The sequence below is a fragment of the Phyllobates terribilis genome, unplaced genomic scaffold (genome assembly GCF_046119375.1).
Source record: "Phyllobates terribilis strain yellow unplaced genomic scaffold, ASM4611937v1 Scaffold_11__3_contigs__length_659146591, whole genome shotgun sequence".
In the NCBI taxonomy this organism is placed as follows: domain Eukaryota; kingdom Metazoa; phylum Chordata; class Amphibia; order Anura; family Dendrobatidae; genus Phyllobates; species Phyllobates terribilis.
The window spans coordinates 590,179,894-590,204,536 of NW_027362771.1; the positions used below are offsets into that span (position 1 = coordinate 590,179,894).

A 24,643-nucleotide genomic window follows, 5' to 3' on the forward strand; every position below is an offset into this window, starting at 1 on the left:
TTTCCCAGAAGAGCATTGCAAGGCTTATAAGTCTCCTCACTCTGGCATGCCAGACTAGGCATGTCACTCTCTACAAGAAGAAATGTTTTCCCTTAGATCCCATCTTTATAGATAATAAATACATAAAGTTTTATAGTTACCTAAAAGTGAAAATCCAGGTCATGCTGATGCTTCACAGATGAAAAACGCCTCAGATATAAAATCTTTAATCATAGATTTTCTTTATTAAACAATTTTCTGCCAGAGACTCAGAAGACGTCTCTACTTGTTGCCTGTGGATAGGTTTCCTTAATGGTGTTGTCAAGTAAAAACAAGTTATTACCTATCCATGGAATGGGTGATAACTTGCTGGGGTTCCATAACAAATCGACAGAACGTGGTATTTTTGTCCTAATTAGAATACACATGCTTGACTGCCCCTCCATTAATTTCCTATGGGGATGTCGACTAATGTGCTCGGCTTTTTCCGCAGCTCCATAGAGAATGAATGGAGTGACGTTGCGGCATCTGACCTTCCAGTCCAATTTTGTAACAAGGATAAAAGTTTCCTGTTCTGCCGATCAGTGCGCGTTCCAGCGTTTGGACCCCACTAATCAATAAGTTATCACCTAACTTATGGACAAGTTGTTTTCAGTGGACAATATCTTTTTATGATCCCGAGGCAAATGTAAAAACAGAAGTAACTCCTGGACATGTGAACAGAGCCGAACATAAAATAAGGACAAAACAAGGCACATTCATACTTAAATTAGGGATAAATAAACAATATCAAGAAAAAAGTTCCAGAATTCGTTTCTTCGAGATTTTTTTAAGATGTGAAGTCAATATTTTTATACTTCCGAAACCATGAACATTCCGAAGAAAGTAATTGTGTCCTCCTGGACACGGATGAGATTTTTATGCGACATGCTCACAAATACTTCATCGCCCTTCGTTAACATGACGCTGCCCCCTAGGAAGCTGCTTCCCCTCCATACCGAGGAGCCTTGTGAGTCACAGAATCTCCGAATATTCTCTATCACGGGTATGTCCATAGCAGAGCTTCTCTTCAATACGCGATGGGTGAAGAGTAAATTTTCTGTCTTTTGTGGGCATTTGGATAATCCCAACTGAAGCTTGGAATACACAAAATATAGTCCGCTTTTGGAGCATACGAGTGACCCATTATTATATCCGACCTCGTGAAGGAAGGCTAGACCTCTGCTATGCTCCCACTGAAGAGAAACACTAGGAGAATCGTCACCTACAACAAGACCTAGAAGAAAGATGGCTGAGTCAATATTTTGGTTCCTTTTGATATTTATTGGTAGTACGATACAAATTTGATGATCTTCAATGAGGGTACTGTCGTGACACCAATTTTTCCCCCATGGAAGTACTTGAACCCCTCAATTCTAAATATAAATCTCATTGTGAAAACTCTGGACGGGTTCTATAGTCTTCAAAACTATGGAAATATGGCCACCATAGTAAGATTTATATGGAAAGATGAGACCAGTTTTGTAGAAGGTGGTGAGCAGAGAAAGTAGGTCCACCTGTTTTCCAAATTTTTGCCTAATTTTAGCAAACAATATACCATGATACAATGTGAAGATGATACCGACATACAAAGTCTAAATAATACTGACACATAATGTCCAAATAATACTCCCATCAACATTACCAGATAATTACCCCCTAAAATCGCATTTAAAATATAAAAAATATCACCAAAAACCTCAACTAAATGAGACTTTGTGATTTCAGGTTGCCCTCTTTATTATTCTTGGTACATGGGCTCTGGACAATTGTCCAATTTGCTATCCAATAAAACCGGACCTGGAATCAATATTTTCCATCTTTTATATGGGAGATGGAGAAATGCATCGTATTAATCTGACATATTGGAGCAGTGATGTCATCTATCCACCATACGTACCTGTGACATGAGCGGAGGGCATAGGGTGCCCATCTCGAAAACCTGTAAGACAAAGGCAAAAGATTATATATATCAGGAAGTTTGAAGGCAATCCACCTACAATCCACCCTCAATGCCCAATTCATCACTGCATATTTGTCACTTTTAGGTGTGACTACGTTTTAAAGTTGTCTTTTGTTGTTTGGGTCATTTTCAGATTTTTTTAAGCCGATTTGACTTTTCTAGATATTTTAGATGGATTCATCAAATGCAATTTTGTTTACTTTTTTTTTTAAAGTTGCGACATCATTTGCACACATTCACACTAGAATTTTTCAAAAAAAAATGTTGCTACATATTTTTGGAATATGCTAATTTTTTTGCTCTAAAAAAATGTACAAAAAAAAAGTTAAAGGCAAAAATAAAGAAACATTGTTAACTTTGAGAGAAATTCATGAACCGTGATAAAAAAAAAAAATGTGTGCAATAAAACACCAACTTATACCACAAATAGTGATGAGCAAGTATGCTCGGCTAACCCTTTCGGCGAGTACCGAGTATCGTCAGAAAAGACAATTTGTATATTTAACTTCCAACAGGAGCATGCATGGCTTACAAGTCTCCTCACTCTGACATGCCACACTTGGCTTGTCACTCTCCCCAAGGAGAAAAGTTACCCCTTAGACCTATTAGATGCCAGCTATATTAAATAGCCGGCATCTGTCTCTAAGAGCCGTGGGCGGAGCTTCCTCTTACAGGCTCCCATTGACGCCCTGTGACACGATCGCGGGGAGCCAACTGATTACTATGACAGTCTAGAACCTGCTGAAGGCTACCGTCGTCACCATCTTTCTACTCCTCTGAAGCTCAGCTACATGCTGAGCTTCAAAGGAGACCGAGATTTAGGCTATATACTGCAATGTTATAGCGATCGCAGGTTCAAGTCACACTGAGGGGAATAAAAAATAAAGTAAAAAAAATATTTAAAAAAAATAAGTATAAAAATTAAATTTTGGCACAATTTTCCCCCATTGAAAAAAGAAATAAATAAATAAACATATTAGCTATCGCCATGTTCATGAAAATTCATTAAACACCATTACGGAAAAAAATGAAATGCCAGAAATGTGGTCCTCCCTAAAAAAAATGTGATAAAATCGTTGCATATAGCAAAAATTGGTATCAACAAAACCGTCAGCTCATCACACAAAAAAAAAAGCTCTCACCCAGCTCAATTGATGAAAAAACAAAATGTTATGGATCTTGGAACATGGTGACACAAACCAAAAAAAACAACAATTTTTTTTTTACAATTTTCAGATTTTTTTTTTCTCCATTTAAATAAAAAAAAATCGGTATCGCCGTAATTGTAATTGACCTGGAGAATCATGATTAAGAGTAACTTCTACCACAAAATCTACATCATAACAACTAAACACAAAAAAAAATGACAAGATTGCATTTTTTCCTTATTTCAGTAAAGTTTTTTCTCGTTTTTCAGTAAATGATAAAACGAATGGTAAAACTACGACTCGTCCCGCAAGTCCTCATGGCTACATGGATGGAAAAATAAAAAAAGTTATGGCTGTTGGAAGAAGGGAAGGGGGTAAAAAAAAGTGCAAAAACTAAAATAAAAAGGAGTCGTCTGGTATATAAGGCCGATCACAAAATCTCGTAGTAGGGAATTCTGAGTTAATTTGGGGAACTCCATCATTAATTGCATTTTTCACTATGGAGGACCCACAACGTCCGTGTATTACGTGTCCATCCTTTCACTCCAATGGAAACAGTGTAGTACTTCTCTGCTCCTCTGGGGGAGCTGCAGGAGATTGAACGCCTTTTGACAGGTTACCCAGTAGATTACATCTGATAGTTGGGGTCTCAGCAGTGGGATTCTCCGTGTTGAGCTTATCATTAGGATACTATTCAACCAGAACAGGATGGTGCCCAGTGGATAACTGAGTCAATATTTTTAAGGCTTTGACTATTTTTGCGTCAAGGTTTCTATTTATAATGAAGGCCACAATGGATGGCTGTGTCCATCACACAATAAGATTTGTAGGACCAGAAAAGTACAAGTCGGATAACCCACTTTCTGCGTGTGGCTGGGGTGCTGTATGGGAGACAGAGGAGGGGATGAAAACGGGACAGTTCCAGAGTTTTGGCAAAGGCAGTGAACTGCAGAAAGCGGTACCATTGGATGAATCGAGGCGGTCTCATCCTCCCTTATCACCAAGATGGCAGCACTTCTTGCTCGGCCCAGAAAAATATGTGATTGCCGCAGCCAATCACATGCCAGTTTGGATAGAAAGAAGAGGTACAGAGACCGGCTAGAATGAGAATAGGAGTTGTGAATGATCGGTAAAATGGTTACTACTTATTTTAATGGGGTTGTCCACAATTAAATTTTTCACGTAAATGCCTTAATCAGCTGAAAGACGCTCATAAAAAGACAGATAATAAAGTTACAAACTTTCACATCATTCAATTTGAATGAGCTCACTGATGGCATCTTAGTTAACTCGTTCTGCAGCCAGCAATAGGCTGATGCTATGGAAGGTCAACGGTTATTTTTCAGTGATCTGACTCACTTTCCTCCGCTCATAAAAAAAGAGATGGCTCTTTAAGATCCTAGGTGAACACTCCAGGTGAATACATATTTGAGATGAAGTTACTGCAGCTGAGACCCCACCCACCTGGGACCGAAACCCCGCCCACTTGAAGACAGCCAATTAAATTGATGAGTGGATGGGGTTTGGTTCAGGTGGGCAGGGTTTTGTCTGCCGAACACCAGTGAGAGCCATTAAGAGAATTTAGTGGGGTGCCGGCTCCCATTGTTCACAGCAAGGAGCCGGCACTTTGTCTTGGTTCATTCGAGAACGACCCATCACTACGGTCTAGAGAGCATGCATTAGGACCTTACAAAAAGCATACGTAGAGCCGTCTGTGCCTATTTGTGGCTGGAAGACCTGACCTAGAGTGAATGTTATAAGGTCGAGGTGCATATTTTGACATCACAATGTGAGCCGCAACCTTACAACACCTCATAGATTGTAAGCTTACGAGCAGGGTCCTCACTCCTCTTGGTATGTGTTGAACTATGTGTTACTTCGTAATCTCTTATCTTGTCTGTACAAGTCCCCTCTGAATTATAAAATGCTACGGAATAAGTTGGCACTATAGAAATAAAAATTATTGTATTATTATTATTACAACACGTACTCTTTGTCAGGACTTCTGGCCTCAACCAGGCCCGGGAGGTCTCTGCACATGTGTAGGGACATCCCAGGCCTACTCACATCCAGAAGTACTGACCTAGCGTGAAGATGCTCAGGGTTTCAGTGCGCAACATCAGTAATAAGAGGCACCGAGGACAGCACAGGGTAGAGTAAGCATCTGAAGTGAACAAAGGGGTGAGCAGTGGGTATTAGTTGTTTTAACCCTTTGTCAGCCCTATACTGGCTGCAATTTTGCTGGATTTACATAGAGCAAATTGCAAAAAAAAATCTGCATTGTGGAGTTTTAGTAAAAATTTGAGTCCACTCGAAAAAATTCATCCAATTCTAATTAGACCATCCTCTCATGACTTTTACCTGATCTGGAGATCATTTTCTGAGCATTATTTTCTTGAGTCTGGAAGAGATTAGTTCCAAAATGTTAGAATTAGATACAAGACTGGTAGTTTAGACCTCTGTTATTCCAAGAAAACCCATGTGTAGGTGGGAGACCTTGCAATGTCCATAAAGATGTGGTCCAGATGTGATACAAGCCTGTGATCCTTCAGATTAAAAAAATGATATTTCTCTTCATTTTTTTATTTAAACTGAATATCTCTTCCAACTGCAGCTGTTCCATTGATTCTGGAACAGTTTTTCTTTTTTTTACTGTGCCTCTCTGGTCCAAAGTTATGTCCTCCAGGAATGAAGGTGCAAATTTTTCAACTAACTGGGCGTGTACCAGAGAACTTCTCTGTGGGCGTGTCAGTGTTTTAATTGGCTGCTGCCAGAGGAGAAAATGCAGATGCCCACAGAGAAGAAAGGGAAATTTACATCTTTCTTTCCAGAGGACATAACTTTGGAAAGGAGTGGCACAGAAAAAAAAAGAAAAACTGTTCCATACGCAGCGGAGCAGCGGCAATTGGAATAGGTACTTAGTTTAAATGAAAAAAATCTAGTGAAAACTCCTCTTTAAATGGCTTTCTCAATACTATACAAGTCAATATTAATGGATAGTGTAAGAAAACAAAAAATACCTACTGCATACTCACCTCCCAGATGACCCTGCTCCTCCACCTCCAGTGTCCGATACTGGTCTCCAGGCATCAATATCTGGCGTGGGCACCACGTGACCGCTGATTATGTGGTCATGTTTTATTCCATTATTTATTTCTTTGGCCCATGTCGTGTGATAATGCCAAAGTCGCCATGTAGCCTCAATCTAAGTGTTGCGACCAATAGAGCAGATTCAACCATGTTCACACTAATAGCAGTTATCGTTACATTTTTGGCCAATTAACGCTCATTTTGGCCCTTGGGACCCAGCTCATTTTCACTTTCAGCCATAATATATTTTTCTATTTTTCTCACTTAAGGGTAAAAGTTTAAGGTCATTTTCTTGCATTTCAGTTTTTTATTTATGTATTTTGTGGGGTAATTTATGTCTGGGTTGTTAAAGTTATAGGGATATGAATATTTTTTATTTTGTGCTTTTTTTATTAAATTAAAACATGTTTTTTTTTTTTTTTAATATGTAAAAATATTTCTTTGTTTATTTCTTTTACTCACTTATACAGCGCCATTAATTCTCTGACATCATCATCACTGTCCAATTGTTTTATTGAACCTTATGATTATTTTTTTCCACCAGAGAACTTTTCGTGTGTGTGGATACAGTATATACTGTATATGCATTTTTTTTTTTTTTACACCTTAAAATATCTGAGCATTTAATTGCATTACGGTTTGTGAATGGAAAATACACAGGAAGCTGTGAGGTCTAAAAGGGAATTACATAGGACAGCCCTGGAGGACCTATGTCAGTTCGGGGATGTACTCATACATCCATGAGGCCTGGTTAGCACTATCAATAAGTTGGATGATATTTGATTGCAAAATTGCAAGGGTTCAATGGATGAGACTGGAATTTTGTCTTTAGCTGCAGCTCCCATCTCTTTAAACCTATGCAGGATGCTGCCAAGGCACGAAAAAGGTTGTCTACAAATTTTTCCTAAACTTCATTTGGACTCTAAAAATAAAAAAAGCACCATATTTTCAATAATGTAATGGTCCTTCCACCGCCTGAATGCCCCACTGCTCCTTGTTGCCCTTTGTGAGTGATGATGTCCCAAGTGTCATCATGACACGTGGTCATGACTGGGCAGCAAAAGTGGCGTTTCTACATCCAAAGTTATGGCACACAGTCCAGACAAAACTTCAGGATGACACAAGGTCTACATTGGAAGATTCATTGGGTTGCAACAGATTGACTTGGGGCTAAACTGGGGAGCCTAAGAGATTCCATGTTTTAGGGTCTTTTCTGCAGGCAATCCCTAGGTCACAACTTCAGAGCAGTATCCATTAGTGAAATATTGTAATACCAAAATGAAAAACTGTAAAGCATCTGAAGACGGATTGAGGTTAGGAAAGGCAGAGTTCTCTCAAATCGGAAGTCAGTCAGATGGTCAGGGCAGGCAGCAAACAAAAATCGAGGTCAGTATGCAGCCCAGGTCAATAGTAGGATAGACAGTTCACTTGGGGAAGGATCCTTAAGAAGCCTAGGAGGACAGATGATTGGTTTAGAAGGAAGAGATTGAACTCTTTGGCTCTTTAGGTGGCCATGAGACAACGCATTTGGGCTGGAGGATGCTCTCGAAGTCCCAGATGGGAGATAGTAGCAGTGGGCAGGATGCCATGTTAGGAGGTCAGGAGAAACAAAGATGAGAACTGAAAGTGGAAAACACTGGCAGCCTCAGGTCACTGTAACACAAGAAAAAGTAATCAAAGACCATAAATAGTGTAGCGTCAGCGTCCCTGCCTCCTGCTAGGCAGGGACGCCGTTCCCCTCACCTCTCCACTGCCTGCCCGGCGTCTTCCTCCCGCTCTGCTGGCAGCGCGCGCTGCTTCCCGGCCACTGTGCTTAGGGCGCGCGCGCACGCGCTCCCCCTCTCTTAAAGGGGCCGCGCACGCCGTCCTAAGGAGTCCCCGGCCAATGGCCGGAGGATCTCACCATATATAAGGCACCTCCTCCAAAATGGAGGTGCCCGAGCAATGTTGTTGCAAAGCCTGTCAACTCTGCTTCAGCCCTCAGGTCCCGTTGCCAGATTCCTGTCAGTTTCCTGCCAGATTCCTGCTTGATACCTGCCTGATACCTGTCTATCTGCTGCATTCCTGTGGTCCGACAGTCTGCCTACCAGCACCTGCCAGTCTGTCTATGGATCAGTCTGCCCGCTCACCTGGGAGCGCTCACCTGCTACCTGCCTGCTAGCCTACCTGGAGGCTCTGCCATCACTTGCCGTGACCACCTGCCTGTCCAGAGACTCTTGCCCGCTCACCTGGGAGCGCTCACCGGCTACCTGCCTGTTAGCCTACCTGGAGGCTCTGCCGTCACTTGCCGTGACCACCTGCCTGTCCAGAGACCCTTGCCCGCTCACCTGGGAGCGCTCACCTGCTACCTGCCTGCTAGCCTACCTGGAGGCTCTGCCGTCACTTGCCGTGATCACCTGCCAGTCCAGAGACTCCTGTCCGCTCACCTGGGAGCGCCCACCTGCTCCCCGCCTGCTAGCCTACCTGGAGGCTCTGCCGTCACTTGCCGTGACCACCAGTCCGTCTAGAGACTCTTACCCTGCTGTCACTTGCCGTGACCACCTGCCTGTCTAGAGACTCTTACCCTGCTGTCACTTGCCGTGACCACCTGCCTGTCTAGAGACTCTTACCCTGCTGTCACTTGCCGTGACCACCTGCCTGTCTAGAGACTCTTACGCTGCTGTCACTTGCCGTGACCACCCGCCTGTCAAGAGACTGTCCCCGTCACTTGCCGTGACCTCCTGCCCTTCTACCCAGAGACTGTCCCTGTCACTTGCCGTGACTACCTGCCCGCCTTCCCTGGGAGCCACCCGCTTCCTTACAAGGACTGCCCCTTTGTATAGTTGCTCAGACGTTCCACCTCCCAGACCCGTTACAAATAGAGATGGGGAACACAGGAGGAGGAGAGGAGGAACAATAAATTACTTGGATAAGTTTAATCATTTTTTTTTTATTTTTCCTAAATCTCATTAGCTCTGCACATTGAATATTTCCAGGTGGACTTGTTCTTCAAGCAACTTTGAATCTTTTTTTTGCAGTGAATTTCTATTTCTGACTGAAATGTGAGGTTTAGGCCCATTAAAGGTTCTTCTTGGTACAATTGAAACCAGAAGTTTATTCTGGCATTTGGCAAATATTAAAAATGATGGTAATCCTAACTGACCTACAATGTGTCTGTTTATATAGTGTATGTAAACTTCTGGTTTCAGCTGTATGTCATGTGGCACAGTGGTTAGAACAGTGTCTTATAGTATTGAGGTTCATAGACAGGTTCACAAAAGGCAGAAGTCTCTCAAGTCAGTAGACAATGCAGCTGGTCAGGAGAGGCAGCAGACAAAAAATGAGGTCAGTTTACAGGCCAAGTGAGGAGCAGGATAGACAATTCACATGGGGAAAACCATTAAGAAGCCTAGAAGGAAAGATTTTAAGTTGATAAGGAGAGTGGTTAGAATAGTGTCTTATAGTATTGAGGTTCATAGACAGGTTGATAAAAGGCAGAAGTCTCTCAAGTCAGTAGACAATGCAGCTGGTCAGGAGAGGCAGCAGAAAAAAAATGAGGTCAGTTTACAGGCCAAGTAAGTAGCAGGATAGACAATTCACTTTGGGGAAAACCATTAAGAAGCCTAGAAGGAAAGATTTTAAGCTGATAAGGAAGAGCTTTGGAACGCTGACCTTTAAGGTGACCATGAGACAATGCATGTGGGCTAGAAGTCCTAGTTAGAAGCTAGTAGCAGTGAGCAGGACACCATGTTGGGAGGTCAGGAGAAACAGATGAGAACTGTAAGCATACCCAGATGACTTTGTTCTACAAAAAGTCACCAAAGATCTCAAACTTGTGGAGAACATGGAAAGAGGAGAGGAGGAGCAATGAAGAAATTATTAGGTAAGTATGATAAGATTTTTTTTATTTTTTGGAAAACTCATTAGTTCTGCACATTAAATATTTCCAAGTGGATATGTTCATCCAGCTACTTCGAACTGATCTTCTTTGGAGGACTCCATCATTTTTGAGGGGAATTTCCATATCTGGACAACATGTGAGGTTTGTCGATATTTCTCCTTGGTATGTCATGTGGGTAGAGCAATGTCTTATAGCACTGAAGTCCTAAGTTTTAAGCCAACCATGGAGCTACATCTACTTGGATTTCACCCTCTTACACATTGAGGGCCAGAAGATTCATACTACACCTTTGTTAGGAAAAGAGGAAGCAGCGTGTGAAGGTCCGCCATAGAGTTGTCACTTACATTGAGAAGAATAGCTGGTGGCTCATATTCATAACCATCACCAAAACTTCAGGTGAAGAGAAAATGGTGACCCAATAAATAGATTTAACCTCTCGGGCCTCACTTCCCAAAATGTATGACTGTGATCCCATATTACAACATGTCATTGACTGGTGGCCTATTAGAGTACAAAGAGACCATAGGACCCACAAAGACCCAGGGCCTGGGCCTAGATGCACCTGGGGGACCTCTGGACCCCCTTTAGTTACAGCCCTGTAATAGACATGGAAACTTACGAGATGCAGATAACGAAAATATTAAAAGTCACACAACGGAAGTGTCAAAACAAAACAGTAAGACACAGAAGTGCTAAAAATGGACTACCGTAAAATGAGAGTCGGCGTATCTAATCCTATGTATAAACCTGGACTGAAGCATCTAAGTCTATCATACTGCCAGCCAAGCCAGGGCATCTAATCCTATCATGCTGAGCTGCAGTATCTAATTGTATCATGTGTATTGTATGTCTACTGATCTCTACCCCTATCACGTCTGATACTGTCTGCCAACCTGTTGTATCTAATTCTGAAATGTGTGATACGGTCTATCTAAATCTATGATGAGTGATACTATTGGCTGGGGCGGTGTATCTAAACTCATTATGTGTAATATTCTCTGTTAAGCTCATGTATCTAAGCCCATCATGTTATACTGTTCTGCTGAGACATTGTAACTAATCCTGTCATGTGTGATGCCGTTTGCTGAGCCAGTGTATCTAAGCCTCTCATGAGTGACACTGCGTGCTGCGCCTGAGTATCTAAGTCTATGATGAGTGGCTGGGGTGGTGTACCTAAATTCATCATGCATAATACTCTCTGTTGAGCTCATGAATCTAAGCCCATCATGTTATACTGTTCTGCTGAGCCATTGTAACTAATCCTGTGATGTGTGATGTTGTTGTGTGATGCTGTTTGCTGAGCCACTGTATCTAAGCCTATCATATGCGATACTGTTCACTGCACCAATGCATCTAATCCCATCATGTGTGATACTGTGTCTGGATACCAGGTCATCATTCTAGGCCTAGTTCCCTTGCATGGACCCCACCGTCTCGTAGGAGCACTCACCGTATTCCAAGCTGCGCCTAAGCTGGACTCCACCTTCACTAAGAAGTAGATTTCAGACGCGGCTCCGCACAACGCCAGCACAGAGAATAATAGCAGCACCAGCTGAATCAGCAGCATGCCCCTTCCAGTCTTCTTCCTCACCAGTGGAGGCTGCTGGACATGGTCTTCCACTGTGAAGACGGACATTGGAAGTCTTCCATACCTGTCCATCACTACCAGTGCACTAGGGGCTTTTGTAGTAAGGAGATAGAAGTGACACAGATCTCCGACATGAGGGGGAGGTGATAACGGGGAGTTTCAGATCTATGACCACAAAGAGAGAAACTCATTCAGATACATCCGACACACGAAGTGCACAGTCACCCGTGACATTAACCATCAGCGAAAGCTGAAACTTTACTGATGTATAGTTGTCGTAATGTTGCTGGATTATAAAAATGCTGTTTGACCACCCAGATATAAAAACCTACATACCAGAGCTTGTGAACCTCAGTGTAAGCCAAAATAGAAACAGAAAGCATATACAACTAAAATAAGACACGAACCAACAACACAAAGTAGAACTTTACAAAAAAAAGGAAGATATGAAGACGATGGGGTTCCAGTCAAGACATAAAGAAATATCAAATTATCCATCATCAAATATTATTTGACTTCCTAAACTTCAACTCAAAGAAATCTTCCACTTGCTTCAGTTTCTTCTGTCCACCCGTCCGATGAGAGAAGATAACATAGCTCCATACATTCACAAGACACTAACAGAATGTCAAAATCAAGACCATCCAATGTGGAGAACGTTTTACGAATTGATGAGTCTAAATCTGAGATATCTGGATCTCAGGCAGTATGCTCACCACAAGAACAATGAAAGACTCTTTAAAACTTCACCATGCTTTACTAATGGTCAGAGACTTGACTGGGTGAGAGGTCCTTGACATGGGTCTAGGAAGGGGGAGTTTCTGTTTGGTATTCACCAAGCCAACCAGTAGGGACTGATGAGTCTACATCTGAGATCTCTGGAATTAACAAAAGGCAGTTTGCTCACTACAAGAACAAAGGGAAACTCTTGAAGAGACACACCACTCTTGACCAAAGTTAGGAGAATTGGCTGGATGAGAGGGTCTCTTTCTCCTTTAATCAGCCAACCAGTAGAACCTTTGACACGTGTCATAAAATGAGAAGGTCATATCCACTAATGAGTCTATATCTGATATCTCTTGAATTAATAGTAGTTTACTCACTACGAAAACAATGGGAGACACTTGAAAAGATCATCTATGCATGACCAAACCTGGAGACTTGGCTGGCTGACAGGCCTTTGACATAAGTCTTGGGGAATCCTGTTTATTCTTCACGCAGCCAACCAGTAGAACCTTAAATATGGGTCATCGAATATGAAGAGGGTTATATGGACTAACGAATCTACATGTGATATCTCTAAAATTACCAAAAGGCTGTTTTCTCACTACAAGAACAATGGAAGACTCTTGAATAGACCCACCACGCTTGACCAAAGGTTGGATACTTGGCTGGATGAGAGAGTCTTGGAGGACATGGTCTAAGGGGATTCATGTTTCTCCTTCAACCAGCCAACCAGTAGAACCTTTAACATGTTTCATCAAATGAGGAGAAGGTCATATCCACTAATGAGTCTATATCTGAGATCTCTGGAATTCATAGTAGACAGTCTGCTCACTATGAGTACAATGTCAGACTCTTAAAATTAACTTTTATACATAACCAAAGGTTGGGGACCCGGCTGGCTGGGAAGATTTTGACATAGGTCTTGAGGAATTCCTGTTTGCTCTTCACCTATCTAACCTCTGGAGCTTTTGACATGGGTCTAGCGGAGCACTAGATATGTGCCAAAGACCTCACACCCTTGTTCTAACCTAACAAATGGCAAGAGGCCCAATGTAGCTGTCTACAGATAACTGTCTTTCCATTGAAACAGACTGTCCTTAGACATCTTGCATGACTTGTCAAAGATTTTTATTCGAGTTTTATTTAGTTTATTTTACTTGACTTAGGTGCTCCAATAGGTGGCACTGGCGAGATAGCTTTCTTTCGCCTGGAGGAGAGCTAATTTACATACTGTACCATTGTCCCAAGGAGTATTGATTTCCTATTCCAGCTGGCAATCTCCACAAGGAGAAGCAAGTACCCTCATAGACCTATGTTAGGTAGAGCAAACAGAAATGTAAAAATTATTAGTAAAATGCAGATCTTTATAGTACACCATGATTACACTCAAAAATTCCTTTAGAAAGCTTCAACACAAAGATCCCTATAATTACTACAGTGAACGTCTGGTGGGATGCTCGCACAGTAGCCAGGCATGCCAGACTACTGATGCAGCAATATAGGAGTATGGCATCAATACAATGCCATAACAATAACCAGGAGGAAGTGAACCCACCGATGGCTGGCAGCCAATTTCAGCTGAATGTACATCTTGAAAACTAAGACAGAGCTGATGATCATTATGGTACTAATACGGCAATAGGGCTCAAATGGGCACTGTTAACCTGTGGAGACTCAAGGAAGTCCTTACAAGTGTTTGGGTGCACATAGTTGGCACTTTCTTTGTAGTGGCAAAATTCGGGCACAATTACTGTATAGGGCCATTTTACTGTTTAGGGGCCTCAGAGAGCACTGTTGCTGCTTTAAAACTGTCACAATTCCACCATTTACAGCGTCTTAAGGACACTATGAGTGAAAACTCAGCCGCCCTATAGAATCAGGGGCATGCTGAGCTGTCAGTATTGTGAATGACAGATCAGCTATCTACTCTGGCTGGGCCTGTGGGGTTTCCTCAACGTGTCACCCATTTTGGGTGACTACATGGCTATTGAGTAGAACATTTCCAGTTGTAGCCTAGCTCAAGTGGTGTGTGTTTACTCTGTGCTCTGAGTTCTTATATTCTGATCTTTGTTGCCCGACCTTGAATTTGCCTTGACCATCCGTTTGCCTATCCCCTTTGTCTTCATCCACTACCTTCTTGGAACTCTCACCCTTAACTGTGACCTGAGTGATTACGCCTTTGTCTCACCCCTTTGTTTATGATGTACCCTCCTGGCTTATGACCTTGGACTCCTTGACTTCCATGACTTACAACTTGTCCGTGAGAAATTACTCAGCATCACAGAAACACTATTAATGTTTAGTGACACAATGGGGCATTATTACTTAGTACTGGCATAAAGGTGGCACTATTACTTCATAGAGGCCGATGGGAAGTACTATCGTGTGGTGATGCTAATCCTGTTTCGGGCACTCAGAGGACTCCTATTACTGTTTGGTGGCACTAGTGTGAGGGGCTCAGGGTGGTAGTGGTGGCGAGGAAATGCTGTGTTCCTACACCCTGGCTCTCTACAAAAGAGCAAAGTCCCATTTCTCCTGTGCTGTGCGTAACACTCATGTTTTGGTCGCAGATCTCTGCTTTCTTCGGTTCTTCCACTTCAGGAACCGCCGCACACACATTAGGGAACTTCCACTCCGTTTTTTAAAAAGGAACTTAAGTGTCCGAATTCAACAAAATGGAACATGCAGTATTGGGCACAAACTTTTCCATGTTCAAAGTCCATTGCACAGCACGTATTGATGTTCACTGTTCGTTTGTCCTGAGCTTCCATAGCTGACGTTTTTGTCCTCTGAGATGCTCAGCAGTTTTAAGAGTCCCATACCAACTTCTCTGTGCTATTCCCCTTCCGACTTCCCCTTTTTGGAAGATTTTGAGACATGCTTCTCTGTGGCTCCTGTGGACTGTAGGCCCCGAACGTTAAGGGAATGTTTGCTCAAGTGTTTCTGGTTTACGTTTCTCTGCTGCTGGACAGCTCATGCTCCTAGTGCCCTCTGGACCTCCAACTACTGCTCTGTCACATTTCTCCCTCTGACTCTAACTACAACTAACTGCAATCAGGAAGTGTCCTAGTTCTTCACTGTCCTGCTCCTCCCACACTGGAGCAGCTCCTGAACCCCTTAACTGTTTCCTGACTAATAACTAAATACTTCCTATGCTATAGTGCCCACCTCTGCACTACCCCATTCCTAATATAACACTCTATCTATACCTGTTCTATACTGACCCTGTAGCTAACACATCAGACAGTATGAAATATGAAACACTCTTATATAATCATAAGGTACATGTTACACGCACGCCACTAATTTCAGATAGGGCAAGATGGGTTTCATGAATTCTTTGGAATCCTGGGGGAACCGTTACTCAGGGCGACCATAGGCTGCAGCTTCTCTCAGGCACATGATAGATTCAATTGCTGACCAGACACATCTGACAAGAGTCTTTTTCAACAGTTTAACAGTGGAATTTAATCTGACGCACGGCCAGTGCAATTCAGAGATATTACAGCAACAATCTTCATTACAGTACAGTCTGAGTTTCTTGAGCAACCAGCTCCAGTAACAATACAGTAGTTTCTTCACAAGGCACAGTATTACAGTCTCTTCAGTAGCATAATTCAGTATAGATTAGATCTCTTAGCAGCACACCTCTATGCATACACAACCACAGGCTTTTCCTTCACAAGGACCCAATAGTACACAGTATTCTTTGTCCTGCATGGAGATGGAGGGGGGGAGGGTTTGATGAGGGAGATGATCACTGTGACACAATTCCTTCCAGTCCTTATCTTTCTGCCCAATAATACTTTGCACTGTTAGTTCTGTTAGTTCAGGGAGTTTATCTGACCTGTGTATAGTTTCTCTCCTTATCTGAATCCTGTTCAGTTGCCTTCTGTCAGATACAGATAACACACTACCTTTCCCTGGCTTCAGCCAGACTACAATAACAAGTTCCCCACAATCCCCCTGGGGCTCTGCTAAAACACTCCCTGTCTCCTGTGACTGTGTTAACCCCCTAGTTGCTGGGTGCTTCTGAAGCACCACACTTCCTGTCTCCTGTGCTTGTGTTATTTGTAACAGTTGCTGGATGCTTTGGAAGCAACAGCACTACTTCTGCATGTCTCATACAACATTATATTCACACAGGGGAAAGAGGTGCATGACCACTCAGGTCACCCTCTTACACTAGTACTTTGTGGGGCACAAAAAGAGGACCTTATTACCTTATGGGGAACTATTTTATCTCAGGCACTATAATGTCTGGGCTATGGGAATGGGAAGTTTGTGTAGAGATGAAGGAAAATTTGGGGACATTGATAGAAAAGTAAAGATCCCAAGATGTACAGCAAATGCTCTGAATTTTTGCAGTGGCAAGATGTAGCTGGAAGAATTGTTCATGTCGGTCTGGGCTGGATGGAGGATAAAAGAGAAGCTGAATAACTCCAGAGTCACTTGATTCCTCTATACTGGAAGCACTTATATGGTCTGCTGGTATATTCCATTATATAATCACTTTATTCATTACCAGTATAGTATTAACATTCAGTCATTATAACAGAGGCGGTCATGGTGTGGTGGTATTATTCGTACATTGAATTATTGATAGACCATAGCAATACTACGGGAACCCATGCATCCAAACAACAAGGACGCCAGTCCAGAATTTTTCATAGTTACCCTAATTATGCCCCTGTGCATATAAATAAGGCTGATTCTATATGATCACTGTATAATATGTAATGAGACAAAAACTTCTGATTAGATTGCAATAACGTGTTATCAGATCAGGAAGTGGTGCATGGAGGAGAGTGTTTGTGGTTCTTACCTAGCTGCATGCATTATATATATACCGCTCTATATGTGCTTCATCTCTCCACATATCTGCAATTGTGCTAGCAAATAAGACTGTGGTGACCTTTACACCACACAATGAAGATCTGTGTATGATGGGCTACTAGACCTAGTGAGGGCTATACAAGTAGCAATGCACAGGGGCGGAGGGGTCACTAATAGGCAAGTCTATATCATGTAAAAAGAATAAATCAAGAGAAGGGGATTTAGAAATAGTCAGGCATAAATGTACAAAAATAATTATACACATTGATGCATATATGTAAGTTCATACATTACACACACACCGGGCATGCATAACTCATATCCACGCTGTATGTAAATACTATGCCCCCTGCCCTGTCATTTTTGTGCTCCAACACAGAAATATTGCCCCTTCTGAAGCTCTGTTCTACCCACAGACATTCCTCTCATGGCCCCACCAGGGTAGTATGATTCCCCCCACAGTATGAACTGTCCATACAGTATGATGACCCAAAGATGTCCCTTCACACAGTATGATGCCCCCACAGTGCATTCTTTCACAAAATTTGCACACACAGCATGACCCCCCACATTTTATGATACTTGCTGTGCCCCCACACGTATAATGACTCGACAGTACATTCCGTCCATACTAGAAGGCCCCACAAAATGATGCCCCCATAGTGCCAGTCTCTCACATAGCATTGTACAACCTTTATGCCTTCCCTGCAATATTAAACCCCTACAGTGCCATAAGACACATTATACCACCAAAGATAAACCCACAAGCAGTATGATGCCCCCATAGTGCATCACACAATGTATGATTCACCCCATATTGTCCCCAACACAGTATGATCGGCCTACAGAGCCCCCACACAGTATGATAGCCACACATTGCCCCCACATAAAGTGATGAACCCACAATTCCCCCATCATAGCATGATGCCCCAATAGTGCGTCCCCTCATAGCATGATGCCCTCACATTGCCCCACACACAGAATGATAAACTCACAGTGCCCCCACATATTTTGGTGCATGTACATCGCACCCCCGCATAAAATGTTGAGTCCACAGTTCCTCCAGCACAGTACAGTGCCCCCTTAGCGTCTCTCTTCAAGATTTGATGCCCCTACAGTGGCTCCCCTCACAGTATGATGTCAACACAGTGCTTTCCCTCACAGTATGATGTCAACACAGTGTTTTCCCTCACAGTATGATGCCCCTTCTTCCTACGCAGGATAAAGCACTTGACTAAATAAAAAAAAATAGATTCTTACCAAACCCCCATCCCCAGGATGAGCTGCTCCAATTTGTGCCGTGTGTTGTTTTGCACAGCGTGCATGACCTGGTGACATTGTGCTCGCTGCACCGATACACAAAGGTTGAATGGTGGAGCAAGAAGTTGACAGCTCCACCATTGTATTCACCTTTACTGGTATCTTTTGGATAAAGCCGGTAGAAAAAAGTGCAAGACACAAAAAAATGGATAGAATTACATTTTTATTTTAACATACCAGACCAGGAGGAGAACCGCACCCGGCGTGCATTTCCCACCAAGCTTTGTGTGAAACGCGCGTCGGGTGCGGTTCTCCTCATGGTCTGGAGAGATTCCCCTTTCTCTTCTGCCACTGTGCTTATACTCTCCGTTATATGGTTTCCTCACTTTACGGTACCTCACACTAACTATAGTTTCTATGCATGAATAGTCTTTTCCTTAATACTTCCTCTGCATTGGTATCTTGTAATTCTGTAATATTTGGACTATATATTGTATGGTGTACGTTTATATTTATCTGTGCAATTATTATATTGCATTTAATTTGATCCACTTTGCAAATTTATATCATACTGCCTATATTTTCTCATCAGCTATGATTGTCTTGTGTCATGCATGCACTTTTAATATTTTTTATCTATGTTAAAATAAAAATTTAATTTGATCCTTTTCTTTTTTGTGCCTTGCACTTTTTTCTACCGGCTTTATTTTATTCTGATGTGCATTCAGGCCTACTTACTCTATGCTCCTCATATATACTGTATGTAGGTTTATTCACTGTATCTTGAGGATAGAAATGGAGTTTAAATCAGGACATACCCCCAAAATCCCTGAGACAGTGGAACAACCTCTTAAATCGGGGAATGCCCCCCTGGTTCTGGATTATGTCAGGCATTCCATTGCTTTTGATGGCCAGAATATTTTCATTTTGTCCTAATTATTGAATATCAGATTATATATTATAGAACCTGCCAGCATTCTATAGATTTTGGGTGAGTTGGGTAAAAAAGACGAGTCTCCTTCCACCATGTCCTTCACCATCTCCAGACATTGCTTGTGTAAGCAGTCATTGCTTGTATTATGCTCTTGACCTGATTTTTTCTGCTGTCTCTTCTATGACCCAGCTTTCTTCCTGTTTCCTTTCTCTCTGCGTCATTCTCGATCTTGTATTTGGCCTTCTTGGCCTCAGCTTCCTGACTACCAGGTGTCCAACTCCGATACTTGTTAGAGATCTTTTGCATAAGCGATCTTTAATGTTTGTTTCTGGTCTTGGTTCAACTATGGAGGACAACGAAAGAATAAAACATAATCAGTGATAAAGAGTTTCTCTCCAGGGTGGGTGGTCTGGCCATGTCTCATCCCCATCAGTGAGATAAGGATTAACTGATCCTGAGAAATGGAGTTGAATAGAGCAGTGGTCAATCATGGACACTACTGGTCCATTCATTTATAATGGGAGCACTAAAGTTAGCTGAGCGCAGCGCTTGGCTGGTCTTCGGCACAACCATAAGAATGAATGAAGCGGAAGTGAGCATGATTGACCACTGCTCCATTCATATGCTACTATGCTGAGTCCCAGTTCTTGAGATCGTTGGAGGTCCCAGCGGTGGTACCCCTTGCAATCGGGAAGAAATTCCCTGTGGGTAGGGGATAACTTTTAAACTTGAGAAGACTCTTATAAACTAATCTTAGATATTTTTCGGACAATGAGCATGAAAATAACATTGGAAATGTAAATTTGGTTCTTTGGACGTTAAAGAGGGAAAATTGGTCCCCATTCATTAAGACTGGCATTAAGGAGGACCTGGAGGAAATAAGATGCGCCTTTCACGTTTCAGCTTTTCAAAGTGTTTTATGCCAGAACACGTTGATGAATCAGAAAGATATTTTCCGTTATTAGAAAGAAAATGAATGGACGTGCTTCAAATAAGACATCTTTTAATTTGTCTCTTGTATTCCACTTCTTCCGAACATCCTTCACTCATCTGCCAACATTACAGGTCATTTGATATCAATGATCGCAATATCCGGATGAAAACACTCCCCATTTTCTAAACTGAGTGCACCGCAATTAATGGAGAACACATCTACTTTGGAATGGAGGACATGCAGTTACAGGGAGATTCTGCCATCCAATTTTCCTGTATTCTCATACAGTGGCGTGAAAAAGTGTTTGCCCCCTTCCTGATTTCTTATTCATTTGCATGTTTCTCACACTTAAATGTTTCAGATCACAAAACTAATTGAAATATTAGACAAAGATAACACAAGTAAACAAAAAATGCAGTTTTTAAATGAAGGTCTTTATTATTAAGGGAAAAAGAAATCCAAACCTACAGGACCCTGTTTGAAAAGTGATTTTTTTCCCCTTAAAACATAAATTAACTGTGATCTATCACTTCTTTGCGAAGCTGAGTTCAATTTCCCTAGCCACGCACAGGCCTAATTACTGCCACACCTGTTCTCAATTAAGAAATCACTTAAATAAGACCTGCCTGACAAAGGGAAGTAGACCAAAAGATCCTCAAAAGCTATACATCATGCTGCAATCCAAAGAAATTCAGGAACAAATGAGAAACAAAGTAATTGAGATCTATCAGTCTGGAAAAGGTTATAGAGCAATTTCTAAAACTTTGGAACTCCAGCAAATCACAGTGAGAGCCACAAATGGCGAAAACATGGAACAGTGGTAAACCTTCCCAGGAGTGGTGAGCCGACCCAAAATTACTCCAAGAGCGCAGCGACAACTCATCCAAGAGGTCACAAAACACCCCACAACAACATACAAAGAACTGCAGGCCTCACTTGTTTGAGCTAAGGTCAGTGTTCATGATTCCACCATAAGAAAAAGACTGGGCAAAAATGTTATGCATGGCAGAGTTCCAAGACGACAACCACTGAAAAAAGAACATAAAGGCTCATCTTAGTTTTGCCAGAAAACATCTTGATGATCGCCAAGACTTTTGGGAGAATAATCAGTGGACTGATGAGACAAAAGTTGAACCTTTTGGAAACTGTATGTCACATTTAATCTGGCATAGAAGTAACAGCATTTCAGAATAAACATCATACTAACAGTAAAATATGGTGGTGGTAGTGTGAATGCTTGAGGCTGTTTTGCTGCTCCAGGACCTGGGAGATTTGCTGTGGTAAATGGAACCATGAATTCTGCAGTCTACCGGTCTGACGCCTCTAACCCAGCCAAACCAAATCTCACAATTTGCACTGACGAGGGGCAATACCTCAAAACACAGTGTCTGCAAATTGAGATTCTGGTTCTGGCTTTTATCCTAAGTCATGTGACAAGGCTTGTTAAAGGGTCGATATTGACTTTTAGGATTCCTAAGGTGGCACTAGAGTTCTAGTCCTCTTCCTCTCTGAAGAGACAATTTGCATATTTCCAAGAAGAGCCTTGTGGTTTTAAAGTCTCCTCGCCTTTACTACCTTGTCTGCCCATGTGGTGTGTGAGACATAATCAGACACACCCTGTTTAATTTATGAAGGAAGGACTCTGAAAGTCACAAAGCCTATTTGTATAGGGCCATCAGGCGGCTCTTGCTATTGTTAAAAGGCCAGCAGTCAGCCCTCACTATTGTTAGAGGGCCATCAGACGGCTATGCTTTGTTGTACCCATTATTAAGGAGCGGGTCTCCTATACTGTTATTGCGTATACAGTGACTGCAAGGCCTGACAAAAATTTGGAAAAACCCAAATACCCCTTTGAAGAAACATAGAGGAAGGCCTCAGTTAAAAAAAATGTTCCCATTAGTAAGGAGCGGGTCTCCTATAGCGTTATAGCGTATACAGTAACTGTAAGGCCTACCCAAAATTTGGAAAAAACCCAATACACCTTTGAAGACAAATAGAGGGCCTGATTTAAAAAAAAAATCTCATTATTAAGGAGCGGGTCTCCTATAATGGTAAAGCCCATGCAGTGACTGCAAGGGCTGCCAAAAATTAGGACACACTCCAATACCCCTTTGAAAAGACATAGAGGAGGGCCTCAGTAAAAAAATGCACCCATTAAAAAGGAGCGGGTCTCCTATACTGTTTTTGTGCATGCAGTGACTGCCAGCGCTGCCAAAAATGTGGACGCACTCCAATATCCCTTTGAGGGAAGTAGAGGAAGTTCTCAGTAAAAAAATTTTTACCATTATAAAGTACTGGGTTTCCTATACTGTTTTTGCATATGCAGTGACTGCAAGGGCTGTCAAAAATTTGGACATACTCCAATACCCCTTTGAAGAGACGTAGGGGAGGTCCTCATTAAAAAAAATGTTAGTTACCATTGGTAAGGAATGGGTCTCCTATACCGGTAATGCCTATGCAGTGACTGCAAGGGCTGGCAAAAAATTGGACGCACTGCAATCCCCCTTTGAAGAGACATAGAGGAGGTCCCCATTAAAAAAAATTGTTACCATTGTTAAGGAATGAGTCTCCTCCACTAAGTGCATGGGCTGAAAAACATTTACCCCTTGGGGGTATACATGAACAGAACATACCGTATAACATACAGAATGTTAGAGGTACTCCTCTAAAAAGGATGAGGAGTAGGAGAAGAAGTAGGACAACAGAAAATAGCCAAAATCAGGAAGCGTATACTCATGTCTGGGTGTGAAGAGGTGCATGGGAGTAGAGTTAGACCTCCCAAAAAAAGCCACTGGATTTTACTTTATGCTCCGCTGCTATCCTCCGGTGGTGTTGAGAAGTCTGGCCCAATCCAGCCCTTGTTTATTTTGAAAAGAGTCAACCTGTCAGCATTTTTAGTTGACAGGCAGATGCACCTATCAGTTATAATGTCCCGGGCTGCACTAAAAACCCACTCTGACAAAATGCTAGTGGCAGGTCAGGCCAGGACCTCCAAGGTGTAGAGAGACAGTTCTTGCCACGTGTCCCGCTTGGATATCCCATAATTATAAGGCACAGAGGAATTAAGGAGGATGTTGGTACAGTCCGAAAGGTACTCCATCAGCATCTCCCCAAACTTTTCCTTCCTTGTCAGAATAACCCGAGCATCAGGGCCTGGGTGCTGTGAGGGTCTGAGAAACCTGCCCCACACCTTTGACAATGTTTCCCTGCATCGGTTGCATCATATTTGTGTCTCACTCGCCTGTACTTCTTGGTTATCCAATGAACTGTGACCTGTGCCTGCGTTTTCAGATGGGAAATTTTTTAATAATTCCGCAGCAAGGGTCTTCTGGTACTGCAACATTTTACTAGACCTCAGTCTCCGCCAAGGGAAGGAGAGATAGAAAGTTCTCCTTGTAGCGTGCGTCTAGAAGTGCGACCAACCAGTAATTACTGTCGACCAAAATGCATACAATGTGAGGGTCACAGGAAAGACAGAGGAACATAAAGTCAGTCATGTGTGCCAGACTGCCACCAGCCAAGTCTTCCCTGTCCTGAACAAGAGGACGACTGTCCATGCTCTCCTCCTCATCCTCCTCCTCATTCTCCCTTTCCTCAGGTTATCCACGCTGAACAGACGGTATGAATGTGGTGTGGGTAGTACCATCTGTAGCGCAGGAAATCAGCTCCTGTTCCTCCTCCTCCTCTTCCTCCTCCTCCTCATTAGCACGCAATTCGCGTTGGGATGAGATGAGGCTGGGCTGTAATGCCTCTTCTTTAATTGTGAGCAGGGAGCATTTCAGGAGACAGAGAAGCGGGATAGTGATGCTAATTATGGCGTTATCGCCGCTCACCATCTTGGTGGAGTCTTCAAAGTTCTGGAGGACGACACAGATGTCTAACATCTATGCCCACTCCTCAGTTCTTATGTGCGGAAGCTGACCTGAATGCCGGTAGGTGTGTTGAAGCTGGTACTCAAAACTGCCCTCTGCTGCTCACAAATCCTTCCCAACATCTGCAAGGTTGAGTTCCAACCTGTGGTGACATCGCACACCAGTCGGTGAGCTTTAAGCTGCAAACACTGCTGAAGCACGGCGAGGGTGGCGGAAGCTGTAGGTGACTTTCGAAAATGGGCACGCACGTGACATACTTTGAAAAGCAGCTCAGGTAGATCCGGGTAGGTTTTGAGAAACCGCTGAACCACCAGGTTGAGCACATGGGCCAAGCATGGTACGTGTGTGAGGCTGCCCAGCTTCAGAGCCGCCACCAGGTTTTGGCCATTGTCAC

The 24,643-nt window shown here is 42.6% G+C and overlaps 1 protein-coding gene across 1 annotated transcript; it reads right to left on the reverse strand.

Moving 5' to 3' along the window:
- Positions 1-245: 245 nt before the first annotated feature.
- On the reverse strand, positions 246-11,907 carry LOC141165378 (tumor necrosis factor ligand superfamily member 14-like). Its single transcript, XM_073650972.1, has 4 exons — positions 11,550-11,907; positions 5,491-5,530; positions 1,919-1,960; positions 246-1,255 (listed from the first exon to the last, which is right to left on the reverse strand). Exons 1-4 carry the CDS (start codon positions 11,757-11,759, stop codon positions 831-833), a joined length of 717 nt encoding a protein of 238 aa, XP_073507073.1. The 5' UTR covers positions 11,760-11,907; the 3' UTR covers positions 246-830.
- Positions 11,908-24,643: the final 12,736 nt, after the last annotated feature.

Coding starts and splice junctions, on each gene's coding strand:
- LOC141165378 (XM_073650972.1), bottom strand. CDS start 11,759: ATGGACAGGTATGGAAGACTTCCAATGTCCGTCTTCACAGTGGAAGAC. Junction 5,531..11,549: donor TAGGCGCAGCTTGGAATACG/GTGAGTGCTCCT, acceptor AATCTCTTCCAG/ACTCAAGAAAATAATGCTCA. Junction 1,961..5,490: donor GAAAATGATCTCCAGATCAG/GTAAAAGTCATG, acceptor TTTGTCTTACAG/GTTTTCGAGATGGGCACCCT.